The 23,351-nt window shown below is 37.2% G+C and overlaps 3 protein-coding genes across 4 annotated transcripts; all 3 read right to left on the bottom strand.

Moving 5' to 3' along the window:
• Positions 1–95: 95 nt before the first annotated feature.
• Positions 96–9,861, bottom strand: agbl2 (AGBL carboxypeptidase 2). The gene is given in 25 exon segments (XM_043227217.1): positions 96–319; positions 321–365; positions 447–572; positions 656–749; positions 922–1,037; positions 1,155–1,188; positions 1,280–1,480; positions 1,589–1,646; positions 1,749–1,862; positions 1,986–2,072; positions 2,272–2,376; positions 2,474–2,540; positions 2,652–2,764; positions 2,852–2,952; positions 3,164–3,290; positions 3,373–3,532; positions 4,172–4,314; positions 4,440–4,845; positions 5,919–6,152; positions 6,271–6,421; positions 6,521–6,628; positions 7,702–7,887; positions 9,088–9,240; positions 9,361–9,424; positions 9,591–9,861. Coding segments are annotated over 25 exon segments (3,054 nt in total). The 5' UTR covers positions 9,597–9,861; the 3' UTR covers positions 96–264.
• Positions 9,862–10,352: 491 nt separating this feature from the next.
• fnbp4 (formin binding protein 4) lies at positions 10,353–18,894 on the bottom strand. Of its 2 annotated transcripts, none has more exons than XM_043227746.1 (17): positions 18,697–18,894; positions 18,067–18,141; positions 17,573–17,697; positions 17,292–17,463; positions 17,048–17,192; positions 16,427–16,523; positions 15,979–16,305; positions 15,670–15,871; positions 15,478–15,569; positions 14,701–14,805; positions 14,345–14,478; positions 13,281–13,441; positions 12,174–12,418; positions 11,954–12,089; positions 11,668–11,861; positions 11,422–11,579; positions 10,353–11,337 (listed from the first exon to the last, which is right to left on the bottom strand). In XM_043227746.1, exons 1-17 carry the CDS (start codon positions 18,815–18,817, stop codon positions 11,244–11,246), a joined length of 2,583 nt encoding a protein of 860 aa, XP_043083681.1. In that variant the 5' UTR covers positions 18,818–18,894; the 3' UTR covers positions 10,353–11,243. The 2 variants fall into 2 exon arrangements, with proteins under 2 accessions (XP_043083681.1, XP_043083682.1); XM_043227747.1 differs by lacking the exon at positions 18,697–18,894 and adding an exon at positions 18,351–18,628.
• Positions 18,895–20,482: 1,588 nt separating this feature from the next.
• Positions 20,483–22,110, bottom strand: lrrc10 (leucine rich repeat containing 10). Its single transcript, XM_043227534.1, has 2 exons — positions 21,973–22,110; positions 20,483–21,516 (listed from the first exon to the last, which is right to left on the bottom strand). The coding sequence occupies exon 2, from the start codon at positions 21,505–21,507 to the stop codon at positions 20,680–20,682; it is 828 nt and encodes a 275-aa protein (XP_043083469.1). The 5' UTR covers positions 21,508–21,516; positions 21,973–22,110; the 3' UTR covers positions 20,483–20,679.
• Positions 22,111–23,351: the final 1,241 nt, after the last annotated feature.

Below are 23,351 nucleotides of genomic sequence, written 5' to 3'. Positions count from 1 at the left end.
TACAAAATGAATTTATTAGATAAATCAGTTCCACATCATGCCATTAGAAGTCACTTCCAAAAAAAAAAAAAACAATAAGGCCATATCTTCAACAGAAATAATTTTAGTGTACTATTTATTTCAGAATATAGCTAAAACAAAATGAAAAAGTCTTTGTTTTCCAGTGTTTATGTATCTTTTATTAAATGTATTTAAAAAAACAACTCTTAATTGAAAATAGTGAATTATATAAACTATATATTCAGGCACATGGCTGCATCTTCTTCATGTGCTTTTTTCTGGCTTGTCATAAGGCTGCAGCATGTGGGATGTTTGAGGACTCGTCCTTCACTTGCATGGACTCTTGAGTCGACCGCAGATGACACCTTGTGCAGGAAATGGAACAACGGTTTGAGTTCTCTTGCTACGACCGAGGAAAATGTGTAGATGTTCTTTCGGCGACATACTTCTCACTGCTCAGGCTGTCTGTGGAAGCGACATTTCTCCTGAAAACCTGAGTTTTGCTTCCTTTGGGCAGCCTCCCTAACCTCAGACTTCCGATCGCGGCCTGATTCCCAAACAACTGGCCGCTGCTAAAAGAGAAGGAACGCAATGACAGCAGTGAGAACAGATGATGGCATTCTGCACTGTACATGACAAGTGTCAAAAAATAAACCTGTGTAGGTCAGGGAGGAAGCAGGAAGCATCTTGTGTACTGGCCCTTCTGGACTTCTCCGTATCTGGTGATGGAAGGCCAGCCACAGCACCTGCTAACAGGGGAAGATGATCAGGTCGCAGGCATCATTATAAACTAATACACTGCCGCTGACATTTTGGAGACTGTATATTTAATTTCTGATATTGAATTTCAAATAGTGCAGTGCACATTTATAATGCTCAACAATTTTATGTACATTATTTAAATAAATGGCAAATGTTTACCTCGTCCATCTGTTTTATGACTGATCCTCAGGGTTCCCATGTTGTCTAGTGGCATTAAATGTTTGACTGGAATATGGGTCACCTGCATCTGACTTTCCTGCCTGAGTTTTTGTTGACTGGAAAAACACATTTTGTTTGTTTAATATCATCATAATTGTGTGTGTGTGTGTATATACACATGTACACATTTCTACTGTGAAATGTAATGCTGTCATGTGATGTAGCCGACTTACCTCCTCTGTATGATGTTGGTAATATGGGGTCTTACTGTGAGAGTGAGACGCAGCAAAGTGATGCATGTTATCTATGTGGTCACAACTTTATTGAAAATGTGCACATAAGAAATCGGAAGACCAACCTTTCATTTCTGGCTGAGGTCTGTAATCAGGGTAGAAGGGCATAGTGTACGGCTGGACTGGTATAGTCAGAGACCTTTCTCTGGAGGCAGGTACTGACGGACATCTTTTCTGACCTCCAATAACTAGGAGGGTCTGTCGTTGTAACTGGCCCTGGGGGGCTGATGAGGTAGAGTGCTGATACGTTTTATGCCCAGTGTCAACTGAAAAATATGACACAATAGTTTTAACTGATTTCATTTACTTCCCTTGATAGAAAAGATAGCACATACAAGCACGTGATTTACGGTTATATAATTAAGTACATCTACCTGAGACATAGTGGCGGTAAGATGAATAACCATTGTGCAAACTGGTGCCAGACGCAATCTGGAATAAACAGGGTTCGTTTGGTTTGCAAAAGAAAGTATTCTGTATTCTGCCATGACTTGATGATCACCGCCTGATAAAATATCAATCCGGATCGGTTACCTTTTCTGGTCTGTTCCCCCATAGATCAGAAACATTTTCTACAACACCAATGTGAGTGGTGGGATGAGGGATCCAAGACCTCGCCGTCTGATTCGCCCTTACCGGACATGGCATCTACACGGCATAGAAAATAAAACCTTTTTAAATAAAACCTGTTATTTCTTTGGTCTTTTATAGTGTATAAGAGCTTTTTGTGTTTTTGCTGGTCATTTTGAACCAAACCAAATAAAGAATTACCTTTTGTTTCTTAGAGTTCTTCACAAAGCACACAGTTTTCTCTTGGATTCTCACTTTGACCACATCTTCATTTGAGGGCACAGGATCCTTCAGAAATATATACAGAATATGATTCTAAACCTTACACATACTTTTAATGATATTTTAAATAACATTTTGCTTACACCTTATTTTTTATTTATTTTATTAAGAAATACTTGTACCTAGACATTTTTTATATAATAATAATTGAATACCGTGCTCTATAAGGAACAAGCTATAAAAATGCATATTTAGTAAAACCTACCAAATGTTTGACATTCCTTTGAATAATTTTGGGTCCTGCGCTCTGTACTCGTTCTTGTCGGAGTCGGTTCCTTTCTTTGCGGCTTCTTAAGTGTTTTTTCTTGCCCTTCAAAAAAAACGGTTATAGAAACCACAGAACATTAAAAAAACGAACAGAAATCTTCTTTAGGATGTCATGGAGAGGGTTTTTCTTCATACTGCACCTGGTTTGTGGCATTTAGAAGATGAACAGGAAGTCCATCTGATTCAGTACTGTTTGATCCACTTGTGCTGCACAGAACATAAACATGAAATAATCTGACATGTAAATATCAAGTCTTCGCGGGATGTTTTTACAAACATATTTGAATGGAATGTGTTTGTTTTTGACTGTATTCTTACCTAGACTCAATGTCAATCTCAGACAGATCCTCTAAGGAGTCCACTTCTCTTCCCAGCTTTCGTCTGACCTCTTGTCTCAGTAACAGCCCTAACTCCTCCAGACAGTGTTTGGTCTGTTGAAATGTATTTCAATAAATAATGCTGTTTCAAATATGGTTATAACTGTATTAGAAAAGAAGTAAAGTTCAAAGACGGGCCACCTTGGCTGGGTCGGGGTCACAAAAATCCAGCAGAGTATCACAAAAGCAATAGCCCATTGATTTCAGGTCCCGTGTGCTGAAGTGTGTTCCCCTCCTGTTGCCTATAAATAAAAAGACTCATCTTATACACAGAAAACTGCAATGAACTGAAATAAGTTAATATCTAAAAAATAAAAAAGTAATAAAAATGACAAAATTGCACTACAAAAGGCACTAAAATACAAAAATTAAAACCTAATTAAAATATGAGTATGAATAATACATTATCAATACATTTTTCAAAAATCTTTTGATAACTAAGCATGCAAGTACCAAGTGTGGAGCCTCCGAAGGTTGACTCCATTGTGTAACTGTTCCTAATGCCTAGTCTCCACATGACGATGCGGCCGGTGCCCTCTTTGCTCTTGTGCATTTTGAACTTGCAACTCCTAAAAGAAAACTATAAGAAGACAACAGCACGCGGTCAAAATTTAAACACTCATATTTTGCTTAAGATTATGACTGTGACAACCACTGCTAACCTTGTCTGTAGCGTTCTTGCTCATCATGAGAGGGAAAACGCGTTCTTGAAGACACTGCGAGGCATCTTTCCGATCACTGCATCCATACATGAACACGTTGTTTTTTCTGCTATGACCATGAAAGTCACAGTAGGCCACCACCTCTCTTTCAGCAAGCAACCTGTGGAATAACCGGGTGCACATTTGCTGTTTTTTTTGTTTTTGGTGTAAGAGAGGGAGAGGGGATGGTATCAGGATAATACGCGAAGCATAACGATGCTGTACGATTTAAAGATGACTTCTGTGTGAGCTGTACTTTATGTTTTTCTACACTACTGTCAGTAGACAATGGGCCATATTTTTGCCTGCAAAATGTTATCAAATGTAACCATGCCTTATACAGTTAACCCAAAAATTATCCAGACACCAGATATAATTTTGCATTTGTTTTTACTACTGGGTGCAGGACATTAGTCATAAATAAAGATAGTAAAATAAAGTGAACTTTGACATACTATACCCCAAAATTCTTCATACATATTCAGACATCTTTTCACACCACAGACTGAACAAAATTAAGCATTGCTTGGTAATTGGTTGACGTGAATTGGTATTATCTGATTGTGTACAAAAATGTAATAATATAATTTTGGGTTGAATGTCATCCATTACATACCTTTCTATCAAAGTTCGATCTGCAGTTTAACTCTTAGTTCTAGCAAATAAACTGTGACATGTTGTAACAATGTTGTAGGCGTCTGAATAAAGTTTGTGTCCCTAACATGACAAAAACTGTCACGATGACACAAGTATTGCTCACCGTTTCACCATGTTGCGAGTGTGCCAAATGCATGGGAAAGAGTCACGCAGCAGACTGCGGTAGTTTCGGTTCAAATCGCGGCCTGTGAGTGAACACCGGTAGTTTCCCACCACCACACCGTCAGGGTTCAACATCGGTATAACCTGCAGCCAGGATATCTGTTAGTACACTGTGGTACACTGTTTACATCTCGTAACACACTTGACATGGGTAAACATAATTTTTTTTTTACCAAAACCTGTTCTCCACCTGTGCCCTGCACTCTCACCTTAAAGATGAAGATTTCCCTCAACAAACGTGCGTCGGGCAAGTCGCTCAGCAGGAACTCAAGAAAGCCCTGCATCATCCAAGAGCCGTTGGTTTCTCCTGGATGCACCCGTGCTGTCACAACAACTGCCCGCTTGGCTTTGCGTTCTGCTAAGCTGTTGGACGGAGCTGTTACTGTCAACACGTACACCGCATTTCCTGCCAGACTACGACAGAGCACCCGCAGTTTACAGTAAGCTGCACGGACAGGGTCTGAGATGACCTCACGCAGGTAATGCTGTAGGTTTGAATATGTGTAAGGGTAGCAGTGGGCCAGGTAGCAGGTGTCACCGTCGAAAGGAAACTCCAGAGTCCAGGTGAGAGAGTACAGCGCTTTACCATCCTGTTCAGTGTTGTTTCTGTAGTACCTATATAAGACATTAAAACAACAGTTGGGTACTTTTTTCGGTCTGGATCGGTTAATTTATTCAAAAATAATTTATAATATTTTCAGGGGTTGGCATAAAGCCAAACATGTCAAGTCGCACAAGTTCCCTGATATAATAAAAAGCCTTGTCCTTTTTTTTTTGGTAATTGTATTTATTTGCAACCTTTTATTATTAAAAAGATGCTTTATTGCTCATTAACAAAGAGTAAGCTAAAGAACACACATCGATCTCAAATGGTTGCTTGACTAAAAAATAAGTACAACCACCTTTTAAAGTCGGCAACACCAAAGCTTTGATAACATCAAAATGTATTTAAAAAACTTTCAGAGTGTGTGACGTTTCGAGCACGGAGGCCCTTCATGTGGTGCAACCAACTTGTAAAAACATAAAGTAAAAATCTTTTTTTTTTTTTTTTACTTTTCTTTAAAAAAAAGTTTTTTTGAACTCTTTTGAGCATGTTTTCTATGGAACCCCATTTTCATCATATAAGGAAATAAACACGCTTTGATAAATCATAATTATTACATAAGATTAGGACATTTTGACATACTAAGTTATAATAGAGATAAAAAATTTGAGTTAGCTGTGACATACCAACTCATAATTATGCGCCAAAAACTAAAAATGATGGCATACCAAGCCAAAATCATAATACAAAAAGTCAAAAATAGGACATAGAAGGGACATATTATGTTCTTTTATTTTTATTATTTATATCTCATAATTAGCACAACACAGCGGAAACAAGCCACAACACCAAAAAATTATCAAAATGCGAATTCATTGTGTTGTGTACTACTGGGCCACTGTACATAATGATTTAGTATGTCATAATTCGGACTTTTTCAACTTTATAATTATGACATATATGACTTGTTATGTCACAATTAAGATTTTAAATTTTTTATTTGGTATGTGGTAGAAATGGATTTACAACTTTATTTTTAAAAGATGTTTAATTCCTATTTATCATGGACACTTAAAACACTTGGTTCAAAAATAAAATTCCTCTCACGACTTTGTGTTGATGTTGAGAATTCACTGTTTGTCACCTAATATTTGCTCCTGTCCTCTGCCATCCTTCGCCCTTCAGCCAGGCAGCGTGCTCAGAGTAGAGCAGTGGCCTCATTCCAGCACTGTACAGGCTGCTGGCCTTCATCAGGTTGACGATGGTGAAGCGGTAAGTGACACCTACCCTCATGTTCCTCACCCGGAAGTAGAACCACTGAGTGTGCTTAGTGGTGTACAAGTCAGTGCGCAAAGTCAGCTCATAGTCATACTGACCACTGGAAAGCCAGGATCGGAGAGAGTCGATTACATGAAATCAAGATATACACGCTTTACATCCTGTTAGAAAAAGCTCAAAAACATTTGTGGGTATATTAATGAAGCTGTGTGACTCACACTTGCACTGCTTTTTGTAGGTTTCCGCTCTCAAAACGGGACTCGAAAGCTAGCGTAGGCTCCTCCTGATGTTTGGCACAGGAAGTGGCACTTTTAATGGGTCCTCTGCTCCCACCCACGCGAGAGTAGGTGAAGTACGAGGTTTTTGTGGCTAAATGGTGTGGTGAAAACGACAGGTGAGGATATAAAACCAAAGTTTGGAAGCAGCTATGGATTTTTACACAAATGAAGGCATACATCATTTTTTTACCTGGGTCTATGCGGTAGACAGTGTTTCCTCTCACCCCTCCAGCAGGCATGGGAGCCTGTTCATCACCTGTTGCTTGATAGAATGGCTCCGGCTCTGAAGGGTCCCATTCTGGTTTTTAGACATTCAACGATTAACAATTCAAGACATATTAACAATTTAACATATAGAGAAAATAAAGGGGTTATAGTATTATGCACACATTAAGATGTACAACAACACAAGGTTAAAAAATGTAGTTTTACAAGGGTGAAAATATATTATTACTTTAAAATAAAAAGTTTTTACATGTATTTTGCGTGTTTATTTTATGTATTTATATATATTTTTTTATAGAATTGATTAAATGAATTGTTTATTATATAACTTTTGTGTGAGTCACACCATATAATACTTTAAAACTTTAGTTCACCCTGTCATGGAATTAAACAGCAAACATCTGCTATTTTTAAGAGACTAAAAACATCACCTCTACATGCTGTCATGCGCTCATTTTAAAAAAAATGTTTTTAAACATTTCACATGGTAAAAAAAACTGTCATAAAAGTCAAATATGTTATCAAGTCTCAACACATGACTGTTTACAGATTTGTTGACCTTCACACACAGTTATGAGGGTTGAATCTATTTTTAAAATAATTTATTCTTGTGAATTCAAAGCTGAATTTAATCAAAGAAACCTGAAGCTGGTTATAAATAGCAATAAATAAAATTATAAATAGCAATAAATCAGAATATTAGAATGATTTCTGAAGGATAATTTGACACTTAGGCTGGAGTAATGATGTTAAAACTTCAGCTTTGAAGTCACAGGAATAAATCACATTTTAAAATATATTCAAATATAAAACTAATTATTTTAAACAACAATATTAAAAAGGTTTTTGCTGTACTTTGATCAAATGCATATTTTGTGAACAGAAAAGACCTCTTTACAAGCATCTTACTGTTCAAAAACTTTATTTATATATATTTAGTACTATATATATTTATATATATATATATATATATATATATATATATATATATATATACTGATCTATTCAAATCATCGTATGGATAAATTGACAAAGAAAGATTAAAAAGAAAGTACCTCCACTCAAATCCCTACTGATTTGGTATCTGACAATAACATCGTGTTAATTGTATAAAACATTTATACTTTCTAAATAAAGCACCGATACCTATATGTTGGACCTTGTCACGGATCACTTCGCACTCGATGGGCCAGCGGACGCCCTGGAACGGACACGAGGTAGATGGGATTGTGAAGAGGTCCAAAGGCTCCCTCAGGCGTGGAATGGGCCGCTCGCCGTCAAAATCAAACACAAGCTGACGGGTTCTAAGAACTTTGTCTAAGCTGAAAAAATCTGGCAAAGCAATGAAACACAGACATTGCTGATCATCTGATTTATTAGCCAACATACACGCTGTAGTTAAGAGACACGTGAGGAGCATTCGTTACCAGCGGTGATTATCAGACTTACCCATGAAACCAAGACAAACAGTTCATTACATTCTCCCTAAAACAATTATGTGTTCTTAGAGTCTGAATCTTTTATAAAGGCCATGAATATCAAATGGGAACTAGCTGCTTAGACTCAAGTGTTGCGTATTGTGTGACAGCTCACAAGAACTTGAGAGAAAATGCTAAATTATCATTACTTAGGTTGAAATGAATTTTTTGCAAGATTGTAAAAGTGTCTTTGCATGGGATCAACTTAGGTCTTGTAAGCTACAATATAGGTCTTGTACAATATTTTAATCAACATATTAAATATGTTTTATTATGGAAGTCCACTTCCACCGACATAAGAAAACAAAAACCTCCATAATCATGTTATAAAACATAAATACATAAATAAAATTATGAGACTAAATTAGACACAAATTATGACAATTAAGTCATTTTTTTATGTTTATCAGTTTTTTGTGATTCATATTAATTATTGAAAATGTACTGTATTAATGATTTTTATGTTATGATTATGATTTTGAAAATCGTGATTTTTTTTATTGACATATCATTAAATGCTTTATTATAGAAGTGCATGTCCACCACAAAAAGCTAATGGTAACATGTAAATGTAAAAAGGTCAAAGAATTAGGAGACACAAGTCAAAACTATGACATACTAAGTCATAATTTAGAAGTATAAGTTATGATAGACTTATTATCCTAATTAGTCCTAATTATTAGATAAAACGTTAAGCAAAATAATGACAATAATACAAATATTTATTATAATGAGGGGTACAAAATACATACTAAGTTATAATTCTAAGACAAAACAACATCGAAATTATGACATGCTTTATAATTATGCAATAAACAATATGAGATGAAAGATAAAATTGAAATTGATCAAAAACTACATGGTCTTAATTATTAGACAAAAATTTAAACAATCAGGTTTATGTCTTGTTGTTATTTTAATTCCTTAATATTTCATAATGTCATCATTTCAACGTTTATGTCATAATTACAATTTCTATAATTTAACAAAGCATGGCTTTTTCTTATGGAAAAAGGCTTCCCATGTCACAGAAACAAGAGTTTTTCATATTTACTTTGACATGGCTTGGGTTCCTCCTGCTCCTCTTCCTCGTAGTTCGAGTCATTGCTCTCAGACGGTGAGTTGATCATGTCTGAAGCAGCAGAATCTTGATTGCCCTCCCACTCTCTCTTAATGGGGACACCCAAATGCACAGAAGGGGTATTATCTATTTATATACAGAAACAAAAAGTAAAAAAAAAATGCCACAGCATCTCAGAGGACATAGAAACCCCACGAAACCACTCAAGCCTTGTTGAAAACTCATCCAAAAGCTGGAATGCCGTACCTGGGAGGAATCCATAATGCTGGAGATGAAGCAAAATGAATCTCTCGTACGGATCATCTGATTTCTTTTGTTCAAAATGACAGCAAAAAAGTGAGTTTAAGTACAAGCAAAGGGGCAGAAGGTTAAGAGGCATTGAGTATCAGTGAGTCGGCATGTTAGCCAACTGGGTAATATTAGACTGTAACCGTAGAGTGCAAAGCAGCAGTAAATTTTGTGGCATGATCACTAACCTGCATTCCCGAGCCTCGGAGCGATGCGATAGCACGCAGCTCATTAAGGCACAGTAAACAACGACAAATAGCTAAACAATTTACAAGTATCAAATAACACCGCTGCTTAATACAGACACGTCTTGCTTTAAACCCCTGAGGAAAACTACATGGTGGTAAATGTTATAAAATGAAACAGAGCGCTAAACAGCTACACTTTTTAATGTAAACGTCCTCCTGTCAGTTATTGTTGAGGCACCCCCGACGCCATTTGTGTCACTGTTGCCATGGGCACGACGCGCGTTTCCTGCTTGAAGCAAAAGAAATCAACACATTTCCGTTATGTTAATAACTTTTATTTTATTTAATTTTTTTAAGAAATTAGCTTTAATGTTTTAACAGAAATGGTAAAATGTATATATATATATATATATATATATATATATATATATATATATATATATATATATATATAATAAATAAAAGTGAATGCTTATGGAACAAAATCTTATGGCTTTCTTTTTCTTTTAGAAACATTCATATAAAGCATTTATATCTTATTTACCTGGTATTTATCTAATTTTTATTTAATATAGATTAGTAATTTTCTTGTGTCCTTTCTTTAAATTAAACGTATTTTATTTCAGTATTCGCTTATAATTAAGCACTTAAACTGAACATGCATCACAATTTATTTTGTTTTAATAGCTTCTTCCATGATAGTAAATAATTGGACCGAAATAATTGGACAAATATATAAATAAAAGATTTGCTTGAACAAAATATTTGTGGAAATTGTTTTTTATTATTATTTACAATGTAGAAAAAGGTTTGATGACTCAACAGCCCCAGTTCGGCAACATTTATATCAATTTTTAATTTTAAAAGAAAAAAAAAAGTGAACAATGTTCATTAATATTAGTGAGACAAAAAAACAATAAGTTGGCACATGACTATCACAATATCAACGGGGAAAAAAAAAAGATAGTACACATATGAAGCATACTTTAAAGTGCAAGTGGAGTGGTCAACAGTCTCAACTATGATTTTGGAGGCATGGCTGAAACCTTTAGCTAACAGCGGTCTGTTCTTTTCTATATGTATAAATGAAACTGGTTTTGAAGCTTAGCTTTTAAAACACTGTTAGCCACACAGGTGCGGCACTGACGTGACAGTGCAGAACACATTGTACAGCTGATGGTTTGCATCCTTGATGTTGTACAAAACTTTTTCTTTCCGAGAAACAGAACTGCTCTGAAAAAATAAAAAATAAAGAAATGAAACAGTCTTTTAATATTGATTCATTACATTTTAATTTACAGAAACAGTGCACAGGTTTCATGGTTGGATTAATAAAAAAGTAGAACAAAAGTTTCTGTACACGTTTAACCTTTTTTTTTTCAGGTTCACTGCATCTTTAAAATAACTTCCAGACATTAGAGGCTGTTTTATTATCTTACAACAACCACTAACAAAGTATACCTTTAGACACAAGATGATTCATTTGAATTTAACAGCACAGAGTTGAATGTGCGCTTATATATATATAAAAAAGAAACATTCATTCAAGTTTGCCCAACTAAATCCACTGAAGCTTGGCAAGTGGGTCACAACACAACAGCACAGTTCAGTCCACCTCTGCCAGAGTCTCTCCATTTAGTGTCTTTGAGTGTGTTATGAACTCTGCATCATCTTTCGTTTCTTTAACAGTCTTTCCCTCCAGTCGTCAGGAAGTGCTTCAAAGTTAGCATTCTTCCCAGCCTTCCCTCTGCAAGTACAGACGAGAAAATGACAATCTGCATTTCTCTGAAACGTATGCTGACAATCTTTGTAAGAGCTTCTTCGAACTTACGATGCAAGCTGCTGTTGTTTCCATTCCTCAATGCGTCTGTTGTTGAGCTGCTCTCGGTCTTCGTCACTGGAGCTAGACTTCTCTTCTTCGTCTAGCTCTTTCTGAATGCTCTGCCACTTCTTTACCAGGGAAGGCATCTTTGTCTTGCTCTTCTTTGTCTTTAAAACATAGAAACATTTAGTTTTTTTGATGACATTTACAGAATATTGTGTGTCTATTTTAAAAAAAACGGACAAAAACACCCACCTTCTCTTTCTTTTGTTTCTTTGTTTTGTCTGTGAGTGCTTTGCTTATCGGTTCCTGGGTGCTGGGAGGTTGTGGGGCAGGAGGGGGTGGTTGGGGCGGCAGGGCTGGCATTGGTGGAACTATGTTCTCTGTAGGCAGAGGAGGTGCAACGGCAGTTGTCATCCCCCAGTAAGCATTTCCAACTAGAAGTGGAGCTTTGAATGAACAAGAAGAACATGAGAAACATTTCTACAAGAGAAGAAGTTCTTTTAAAATAATAATGCGTGTATGAGCAGTTCATTCTCACTGGCTGTGACAATGGGTTGAGTGTAAAGAATGGCGCTGCTGCCGATGGTGACCGTTTTGGGCAGCGAGACTGAGCCTGGGGCCTTGCGTTTCAGGGCTTTGGCTGCGAGTCCCAAAGATGCAGCTGCCTCAGCCGCCTGAGGAAAAGACGTCAAAGCATATAACGTCACTATGCACTAAAGCAAACAAAACTACATATTAACTCAAGACCAAAAAGTGACCTTGAACTCTTCTGTTCCAGGAGCGGGAGGCTCTGACTCCTCATCCTCCATTTCCACTTCCTCAATCTCTCCGTCGTCCTCAAGGGGTGGTGGAGGGGGCGGAGGAGGAGATTCGGGTGGTGGAGGGGGTGGCGGAGGTTGCTCTGTAGGTGGAGGGGGTGGATCCTCTGGAGGAAGTGGAGGCAAAGGTGGCTGAGGAGGCTGGGGAACCATCCAGTAAGACTGCACATCTCCTAATGTACTTCCTATTGAAAAAAAAGAAAAAAATTATTAGTGCTGCAGATTTTTTTTACAAGTAAAACGAGCACTGAAACTGTACAGGTCATGAGGAGCTTCAGTAGTACTTTAATAAAAATGTTGCTAGGCCATATGTTACACTGCCATATTGCTAAAAAGGTAAAAAGAAAATTAATGTATTTCACTTCACTAAAGGGGTGGTTGATAGTGAATTTACTTTTTTAACTTCCATTGGTGTGCAATGTTGCTGTTAGAGTATAAACAATATCTGCAAGATTCTGACGCTGAAAGTTCAATGCAAACGGAGATATTGTCTTATAAAATTATGGTAGTAAAATGCATACACAGTAAAGGCTCGTAGGGATTACAACAAGCCATTTCAATGGGTTGGTGACGTCACAAACCCTGAAATTTACATAAACCCTGCCGTCGGGAACACGCAACAAAGAGGACGGGACCATGATGCCAAGGTTTAGAGAAGAGGATGAGTTGACAGGGGAAAAAAAAATTTTCCCATCGTTTAACATTTTAACATTAAAAGTTCTATTGAGACCAGCTGTAGATGTTGGGCAAAATGGCGGTACTCCGATCACCTCTCAATGAAGCTCTTTGCGAACTATCAAATATGAGAGCACTCATCAGAGTAGGGACAGAACAGTGTAGAATAAATGTAAATTATGTGAAAATGCTTTGTATATAAAAAATAAATAAATAAAAAACCGAACAAATTTAACTGAACTAGAGTCTAGAAAAAAAAAGCAGTCAACCTCCCCTATAAAGTAATCATGAAAAACGTGTATTCAAGCCACTGAACGCATTAATTTTAATTTTTCTTAATATTTAAAAGCAGCCATAGTCCACAATCTTTACCCGTTACAGCACCAGTGGTTTCTGCAGATAGCTGACTAGTGTCTCCAAGGCCAGAAGCGGGCGGCAGGGGCGGCTTGCCTTCTTCGTTGTCCTCCACAACTGGAAACTCCCACTGGGAAGCGTTGGTCCTCTCGTTCACATAGAAGTACCGTCTGTGCTCTCTAGAGGTGGAGAAACAAACACACAGAAGTGTCTTAGCAACTGTTTCCCTCAACTAATTTCAAGGTCGTGAGACCCTTGGAGAGTCAAAGGAAAGTGGGGCTCTAGTTCCCTAATGAGGGATTGTTGAACTGGGCTTCACTGGGAGCCCAGAGGAGAAGCCAGATTGGAAGGGGTGCACTGATAAAGAACCCACCTTATTCTCTAAGGAAAAAAAACATGGCAAAAAAATATATATAATAATAATAATAATAATAATAAAATAAAAAAAAAAAAAAAAAATTCCAATCCTGAAAAGCTTACAGACATTATTACAAATCACTTCGTCTCAATTGTCATGGCAATACTCACACTGACAGTGACAAAACCCCTCCGCTAGATGCCTTAAGGCAGGCATCTTCAACAGAGGGTAAAAGACAACATTTTTATTGAACATTTTTATTCATCAATAGTGTGCATGGAAAAGAAATCCAGTAAAACAATGAAATAGATTGGTCTGACCTTCAGGCTCCGAGGGCAAGGCATCGTCTTCCTTTACTGATGCTTGTGACACGCTGTTTCCACGTGGTCACTCTGTGTCACTCATTTCTCCCATCATTTTGGGGGCAGTCCTGTAAAGTTCAAATCTCTCGCACGCGCAACCACCTTCCTAACCCTTTAGACTGACTTTGAGGGGAGGAGATGGGGCCCAAATCTTTGGCGGTCAGGCTGGCTCTTTAGAGACGCTCCCTTATCAGGATTACCTTCTGTCTTTATCCATGCTCGTAAACACTCCCCAGTAATACAACCAAGTGCAAATCAGTCGCGCGTTTGTCAAAGCAGCGGAGGCAGTGTCAATCGTCACATGAGGAGGGGACTTTTAGGGAGGGGGAGTGATAAGGATGTGAAAGGTAAGGAGCGCGTACCTGTCCCAGTGGCAGGACCAGCCTTTGGGAGTGGCGTTAAGTTCGTAATGTTTTATGTGCTCGGCAGCTTCCTGCAGCCTGCGCCGGAGATAGTTTCCGTTCAGGGCACCCTCTCGCCAGTCTGCGATCCGCGTCTGGAGGAAGAAAAGCAGTCAAAAGGAAATTTCAATTCACATATTGCCAGAATAAATATAACAGGTTTGTGTGTTTATATCATATTTATTTTAAATGCGTTTATACTAGTGCTATCAAACAATTAATAGCAATTTTTATTATAAAAATGTAATAAAACATTTGAAATGTGCATGCATGTGTATAATATATACATTCGTGTGTGTGTGTGTATATTTTCTTACCTCCGTTTGCAGCAGCAGCAGTTGAAAGTTCGAGATGGCTTTCTTGTCAATTCCCAAAAATTCCATTTTGTTGGTGAGTGTGTTAGCAAGCTCTCCGATCTGAAACTAAAAGGTGAGACCAACAACTCTTAATGAAGTCTATCATATAAAACTTCCAGTAACTGTAACTTGCAGCACATTTCCTCTAAATATTGTTTAAAAAAAAAATATGAAATATGCCTCGCTGCTCATTCGATTTCTGCAATTGTGATATTTTTTGCACTGAAATAAGAAAAACAGCTAAAACAAGTTTTTTGATTTTAGAACGTTTCAGCATGTTATTATTATTCGGCAAAGATGCATTCATTAAAATGATCAGAAGTGAAAGTAAAAAGATGTGTTATGTTACAAAAGACTTCTATTTCAAACACTGCTCTTTTGAACTTTCTATTTAACAAAAAAGTTTACTGTTTACAAAAGTATTAAGCAGTTTTGAACACTGATAAATGTTTCTTCTTGAGCACTGACTGATTTCTGAAGGATATATTTGATGAAGTTTGCACAAAGGCTGCTTTTTTTTTTTAGCTGTAATGCTGCTTTGAAAATTCATATTCAATAAAATGCTATAGAAACAAATGTGACTTGACTATCACAGAAACAAGTCAAGATACATTTAATTTTAATTCAAATAATTGCAGCCTTTGTGAGCATGATATCAGTATAAAAGCAATAAAAGGAAAAATGTATTTAAAAAAAAAAAAAAAAAAAGTCAATATTGATACCATTTACTTTAATTACCTTGAGCTCCTCTTCTTCCTTTTGAAGCATTTTTAATGCAGGCTTCTCTTTGTCATCTTCCTCTCCTTGCTTCTCAGCTGGTTTGGAATGTGCTTGAAACACAAAATGTTTAGTAAGTCACTCATTCATGATTACATTAAGTCACTCAATTAATTACATTTCTAAACACTGATTATTACTGCCAATCTTTACCATTGTCCGAGTGTTCTGGAGTGGCCCATCCTGCCTTGTCTGAACCCCGGCTGCTCGAATCAGGACTTGGTGCACGGAGGAAAGCCGTCTTCCATTTGTTCTTCTTCAAAAGCAAATTACGAGGCCCATCCTGACTTGCTTCGGAACAAGGGCTTGAACCACCGGCGCTGCCATCTCCTTCCTCTAAGGCACGAAGCTCAGCCTACAGGATGACAAACACTTTAAATACCAGCATTTCTCACACACACACATTCATCAACAATATTGCCTTAATGAACATAATATAACTACAGAAGTAAAGCAACCCACTTTTTTCCTCTCTAGTGCTAGTTCTAGTTCCATGGTGTCCTCTTCTGCCTCCTCTTCCCTGTCGGAAGATTCTGCAGAGTGGTTCCTGCTGCGCTGGTTACTCTGGCTGTCTGCATCTCTGAGAGCCGGGGAGTCCACAGATGGAGCGCCTTCACCTTCTACTTCCTGGGACATTTCTACGGTCTCCTCCGTGGACAGCACTTTCTTTCTCCACTTCTCCTCCGCTTCCTTCACCTCCTCTGGAATTAGAGGAGCAAGGAGAGTAGCTGCCACGCCTCGCCTCTCTTCTTCCTCGCTGGTCAAAGCCACAACACTCTCGATTACTTCCTGTGAGGATTGAGGACGCAGAATTGTACTAATGACCAAAGCTGATTTCAAGCAGTTTCCCCATCTCATGCAATTTAAGGGGAAGTGTAAAAAAAAATAAAAAAATCAAAAAAACACTTGCCTTCTTTTTGGTTTCTCTCTTAGATGCAGGAGCAGCAACAGACTGCTGTTCAGTATAACCACTTTGATGTGCCACTCCATTGCCATTCACAGATGAACTGGAGAAAATAATAAAAAAAAAGTAAAATGCATTTATGCATGTATTTTCATTGTTCATCCAAAAATTTAATTCTGTCATCAATTGCTAACCCTTTGAACCTGTATGAATTTCTTTGTGTTCAACACAATAGAGTAAGACATTTTGAAGAAAGTTTGTAACCAGGCTGTTTTGGGTCACCATTGACTCCCATAGTATTTTTTTTCTTCTTATTATGGGAGTCAATGGTGACCCAAAACAGCCTGGTTACAAACTTTTCAGCAGAACCAAGAAATTCAGTTTTGGAAAGGGCTTGAACCTAGCTTTCATATAATATCAGAAATCTAAAAAAGATAAACATTTACCACAAGTTGAGTTTTCCTAAATCACATCACATATTGCATAATAATATTCATGTAAAATCTATTTCTGTTAAATAACATATCTTTTGTAATATGTTACATAATGACAACTCCCGATTATTTAAAACTGACTACTGATTGCAAGCAAATCAGCCCTTCTGTTGATCTCATATTCACAACTCACCTGGCCGTGTAATGTAGACTCTGCATCTGGTTTGCTAGGTAATGCGGGAGCTCCCAGGCCACCTCATTGGTCTGAGTATTCCAATAATAATAACAGCCGGTGTTTTCATCCCACACTTCCTGCCAATCGCCCATCTCTAACCCAGCTACAACACAAGAAAACAAGCGTCGACTTACACATTCTTTCATTTAGTTTAAAAACTACACCGTACATAAAACAGAACCAGTCCACTAAAATAGCTGACCTCCTGCGAGAGAGTACTGCGTGTTATACTGAAATTCTTGTGCGGGTCCATTCTGATCATGGGTCTGCTGGTCTGTTTTGGGTTCAGGGCGAGGAGGAGTCGGGGCTGGTGCACTTGGCTCTGTCCCAGATTCACTTGTCTGGGTTGGTTGGGTTGTAATCGCATCAATTTCCTTCAGGAAAGACATATGATAGCTAGTGTCAAAATCACAGACAGATCTGCGTATAAACCGTGTACAAATCGATACGTCTAGGTCTCAAGGAGCCCGTGACTTCACTCACCGCCATAAAATTGGCAAGTGTGCTGTCGATGTCTGTGGACTGGTTATGCTTTGCCTTCGTTGAGGCGTTTTCAGCTGCATCTTCTTCTTCACTGTCTTCATATGCTCCAAGCAGAGATAAACCCTCTACAGAATACAAAATACAAGGAAAACTTTAATGACATGTAATAGCAGTACAATTACATTAGTATGATGATTACATAAAACAGCACTTATATTAAATACATCTTATATAAAGTATTAGACAAACGCCATTGAGTGTAACAATAGCTTACACACCAAAATCTTGAGGCACATTTAGAATACAAATTAGATGACATTCTACTTAAGGAGCCCCCAAAATACTACTTAATTATATTATACACACACACATACATTTATAAAAACAAAAATACCTTTATACAGATTTTCACAAAAATAAGTAAATAACAAAAAATATATATTTTACATCCACAGTATATACAGTACATGTAGTGATAATGTGGTATAACTTACGCGTGGCCTTTACAGCTGGGGTCTTCATTACTATATTAACGTCCCGCTGACCATCTGTGTTAACCTCAGGTTCGTCTACCACAGGAAAAAAAAAAGTTTACACGTTTTTTTAAAACGTTATAACAAAAGTTATTCTTGTCGCGGTGTGAATTAGCGTTAGCATGTTTGGCTAACGCTTTGTCTGGAGCCCAGCGCAGCTGTGCCAACTCAAAACTGTGGCTTTTAAATGACTTAAACAGCAAAAAAAAAATCGCTCAAATATGTCAAAACATATAGCCGCTTACCATTTCACCTTGTTTATGTCACAACCAGTTTCTCGAGCTACATGAGCACGCGCATTGACCAGTTAATCTATCCCGGTGGCTAACGCTAAACCTGACAGACGGCGATTCCCGAACCACACATTTTTACCGTACAGGGTTATTAAAACGGTTTATAGCAATAACGTAACGTAATTCGTATTTTGATTAAGCAGAAAACACAAATGCCCGGTAAGTTAACTAAATAAACTCGTGTTCGGCTCGATATAGAAGCGCGTGCTTCTCTTAAAATGGTTCGTCTCTCTCCATATTTTTTTTGTTTCTGATTCTACCGACGGTTTTCACGTCCACCGAAGTCTTTCTCGCCCACCTTCGGATCCCGAGCCGACCCCGTCCTCTCTGGTCGCTCCCGTGGCGCCGCGGTTCGGTCCCGGCGGGGAGAGCTGTAATATGGTTCTCCTGCCGGTGCCTGCGCGAGTCTTCTTCCCCATCGCGGCTGATAACGAAAGAGCTCCGCTCTCGATCACAGGCCCGAGTGGAACTGATCGGCTCCTGCTTTCCAAATGGCTGATAGACTTCCGGTCCTTCAAAATAAAAGTTCTTACGTAACGTCAGCGCTATATCCTTTTTCAAAACAGACAGATATATTCCTATTTATGCTGTAATGAGATACGGTGAAAATTAAACCCTAATCGTTTATATATTACTACTGCATAATTAAGACGTATTAAAGGAAAATTAGGACTTTTTTGTTTGTGCAGCTCTGCAGTGGAAAGGCTCTGTATTATAAAATGTTGTTGTTTGACAAGATTATATCTTTAAAATGTTATTATTTTCTTCACAATAACAACAATGCCAATAATTTATAAGACTTACATTTATAAGACTTAATATTCATTTTCCACATTATCGTTGCTGTTATTACTATTATTTTTATTATTATATATTTCAGTTAATTGATATCATCGTTTTATACCGTTATTATTTTGTTTGTAGTTGTAGATAATAATAATTATAACTGGTCTGTGATCTTAAGTTTTTTACATTTTTGTTTAAATTTTTGATTATTATTATGCATTTTACAAATGTTGTTAGTATTATAGTTTGTGGCACATATTTAAATTTCACGTTAGTAATATGCATTGCTAAGAATTTCATTTGAACAGTTTTAAAGGGGATTTTTATCAGTGTTTAGTTTTTTTTTGCACCCCATTTCAGATTTCCGCCAAATATTATACCATCTATCCTAACAAACCATACATCAATGAAAAGCTTTTTTATTTAGCTTTCAGATGACATATTCAAAAATCTGTCAAATAATTGCTTTTAATTATTTGTTATACTTTGTTAACTAGTTCACTCATTTTGAACCTGTGAATCCAGTGAACTGTGTCCTGCAGGACATTATATTACAAAGCAGGAGCACTAGAGTATTATTAAAACCTATTAAGAGTCTTACATCAAAATGGAGACCCAAATCTGTTACAGGAAACCTGCATTATTTATGAACAGGGGCACATTGTTAGAATTCCACCATTTATCACTGACACAGTCAACCTCACTGAACAGATTCACTGAACAGACATGGAAAACTTAGAAATCAAATTCCCTGACTTAGATATGAAAATACTTTCTACAGAAAAAAATGTATGTTGTGATATCACGAAGTAGAATAAATTATGTCATAAAACGAAAGAATGAACTGGATATGAACTTGCTTCATAGCAAGAGACCTGCTTTCCTTTAATTACATATTTCATCCATGTTACAAATATGCAGAAAAAAATACGCGTAATTTACTACTTACTACTATAAATATTTCATATTTGAATTCTTAAATATAAACATTTCAATTCTAATAAATGTTGTAATTGTTTATGAATATCATTTTTAGTGCTGTCAAACTATCAATTGTGATTAATCGCATCCAACCAAAACGTTTTTGTTCACAGTATATTATGTAAATATATATATATATATAATACAATCACATACAGTATACATTTTGAAAATATTTACGTTTATACATTTAAATATTCATGTATTTGTTTTTATAAAACATCTATATAATATATATATACTTATTATACTTTTCTATACATAATAAATATACACAGTAGACACACATATTATGTATAAACAAAAACTTTTATTTTGGATGCGATTAATCGTGATTAATCGCTTAACAGGACTATTAATTATATAATTACAATATTCTATAAAATTTTAAGTAATTTCTATTCTACTTAAAAATTTACAAAACACCTCAGTGGCTTCAGTATTTTGTCAGCCTTCTCAAAAACTCATGAGTATGTTCTTTATGGCTTGATCTACGGTTCCTCACTGATCTTCTTTATTCGTTTTCTTCCAGTGATCCCTGTGGCTTTACATCTGCTTTAGCAACCTTCCCGTCACCTTCATCTTCTTCATCATCAGAGCTGTCGGCCCAGCGGCCTACCCGTCTCACACCTTCGGCCACCGCTGGTGCATTAACGCAAGGATTGTGGTCGTAGATGACGAGTTTCAAGCCTCTCAAGCAGGTGAGCGACGGAAACTGGCGAATGCGATTGCGGTCCACATCGATCACCTCCAAATAATGCATCTTCAGCAGCACGGGAGGGAAATCGTTTAGCAAGTTCCCCGCGAGCCAGATGCTGCGTAGCTCCTCCAGTTGCTCAAGCTCTGTCGGCAAGCTGTGTAGCTGGTTGTATCCCAAATGGAGGGTCTTGATGTTGGGAAGCTCGCATATCACTCGAGGGAACTTGGTGAAGCAGTTGGTCTCCAGCCACAAGGTTTTTAGCTCGGTGAGTTGACGCAGTTCTTTTGGCAGACTGTAGAGATGATTATTACCGAGATAGAGGATGTTCAGCTGAACGAGGCTGCATACGACCAGAGGAAGCTCCTCGAAATAGTTGAAGTCCAAGGCTAGAAGCTGGAGCTTCTGCAGGTTTTGGAGCTCTGGAGGCAGATTGCTCAGGTGGTTGTCGCTCAGGTAGAGTTTGACCAGTTCTTTAAAGGCAGAAGCTCTGACTGGAAGGCGACGTAACTGCCGGCTACTCAGGTCTAGAGTACGATCAAGGGGCATCTCCTTCAAGTCGCCTACTAAGAAACGTTGACATCTCTCGGAGGGCACGAAAGCGACAGCGCCTCGCACAACATTTCCCATCTTCTTGGTCAACATTCATGGTATCTTCAGAAACAAAATAAGGGTACACGCTTAAATAAAAAGGTTCTTCACAATGTCATTGAAAAACCTATTTGTTCTTCAGATTATAAAAAGGTAAGAAAGAGATGTTTTTTTAAAGAACACTTGACTGAATGGTTTGTGGAATTAAAAATGGTTTTTCTATGGCATCACTGTGAAAAAACTTTTTTATTTACACTCTTAAAAGGAGATTCCAACAGATGGTGACCAGTTCTTAATAGAACCTTTTGTTTCTTGGTGTGAAGAACTTAAAAATCTAAAAGAACTTTTTTTCCTCAATGAAAAAAACAACCTTTTGTGGAATGGAAAGATTCCATAGATGTTGAAGGTTCTTCGCAGAACCATAAATGCCAATAAAGAGCCCATATTTTTTAAAAGTGTTGACTACAAATGGAACAATGAAAAGACAAGATAAAAACAGGAATTTTCTTTTCGTCTTACCAGGTTGCTGAAAACGCAGATCTTCATTTACCATCAAGCTTTTTTGTCAAAAGGTAGGAGACGATACGTGCTCCTGTGTTCTGCTGACACCTCTGCCCTGCCAGTTGCAGAGAGCACCAGAGATAACATCCCACACGCTCCTCCCCATTCCAGATAAATGATTTCTTCCATCGCTGGAAGGTGGAGCTGTCCGAGAGCTGTGATAAGCCTAAAGTTATCGTGTGATTAAGGAATTTGAGGGTCATCTGAGACCTTCTATTTAAGCGCTTATCTCAGTCAGAACCCTTGATATAACAGAGACCACTTAAGTGCACCACCCCAAAGATAAAACTGACCCAGTTATGGTCAACCAACAAAGGCTGTTGATATCACATGGCATACCACAGTATTTGGTTTTGGAGTTTAAGAGTATATAGGTATAGAAAAAAAATGTAAATAAATGTAATATATATATATATATATATATATATATATATATATATATATATATATATATATATATATATATATATGTGTGTGTGTGTGTGGGGTGTGTGTGTGTGTGTGTGCATTAAATTAAAGGATCAAGACAAAATAGACGTTTTTACTATTACTTAATTTATTAGATTTTAATAGGTTCACCTCTAAGACCAGACCAGACTAGCCCAAGAGTGTTTTCTACACTTAAGATATAATTTTCCTCCCTATCAAAAATGAATGTTGATCCTTAATCCAGAAGTAGTAAATCACTTCTATGAGTAAATGCAACACTGGGTAATATTGCACTCTCAGTCATTCCTCTCATAACTCAAGGCCTAGCTATTTAGTGGCCTATCAATGGTCTCCAGTGATTTAGACTATGATTGAGAACCCTCAAGTGCTGTCTGAAAGGTCTGAGTACCACTTCACAGTGGGGGGAACAGACGGAAAGTAAGAAATGGGATTATGCCAGTTGAAAGATCACAACTGAATGTGATTTATGTAAACTTTCAGCATAATCCTCCAAGGACTTTTTATATCTTAAATCAACTGGATTCAGACAGATTTACTGAATGTGACAAATAAGTAAAATAAAGTCTTAAGTTAACATTATTTAAGGAAAACACATTAATGTGATCTAAGATTTGCACATATTTTCACAGTAATCTCTTTATAATATACATTATTTGTTATTTACAAGCTGCTGAAAAGAAACATACCTTTTAGACTTAATCTTAAACACCCTTAGTTTCAGACAGCTCAAACGATGATTTCTTAATCAACGCGTTACCTGCATTTGGCTGCAGATGTAAATGTACATTATAAATATTCTAAAAGATAATCTGTACTCTAAGCAGACTTTGCTAAATGGCAGATTACAAAACAGCATTTAAAAATATAACTGCAAAGCATCAGCAAAT

Source organism: Puntigrus tetrazona, chromosome 25 (genome assembly GCF_018831695.1).
Source record: "Puntigrus tetrazona isolate hp1 chromosome 25, ASM1883169v1, whole genome shotgun sequence".
NCBI classification, from domain to species: Eukaryota; Metazoa; Chordata; class Actinopteri; order Cypriniformes; family Cyprinidae; genus Puntigrus; species Puntigrus tetrazona.
The sequence above is the reverse complement of the archived record's forward strand: the minus strand, read 5'-3'. Positions and strand labels throughout refer to the sequence as shown.

Excerpts from the sequence above, each read along its gene's own strand:
- fnbp4 (XM_043227746.1), bottom strand. The coding sequence starts at position 18,817 with ATGGGGAAGAAGACTCGCGCAGGCACCGGCAGGAGAACCATATTACAG. Across the intron at positions 17,193-17,291 it reads GCAGTACTCTCTCGCAGGAG|CTGGGTTAGAGATGGGCGAT; the intron begins GTCAGCTATTTT and ends CTTGTGTTGTAG. Across the intron at positions 13,442-14,344 it reads TGGTCCTGCCACTGGGACAG|AGAGCACAGACGGTACTTCT; the intron begins GTACGCGCTCCT and ends CTCCACCTCTAG.
- lrrc10 (XM_043227534.1), bottom strand. The coding sequence starts at position 21,507 with ATGTTGACCAAGAAGATGGGAAATGTTGTGCGAGGCGCTGTCGCTTTC.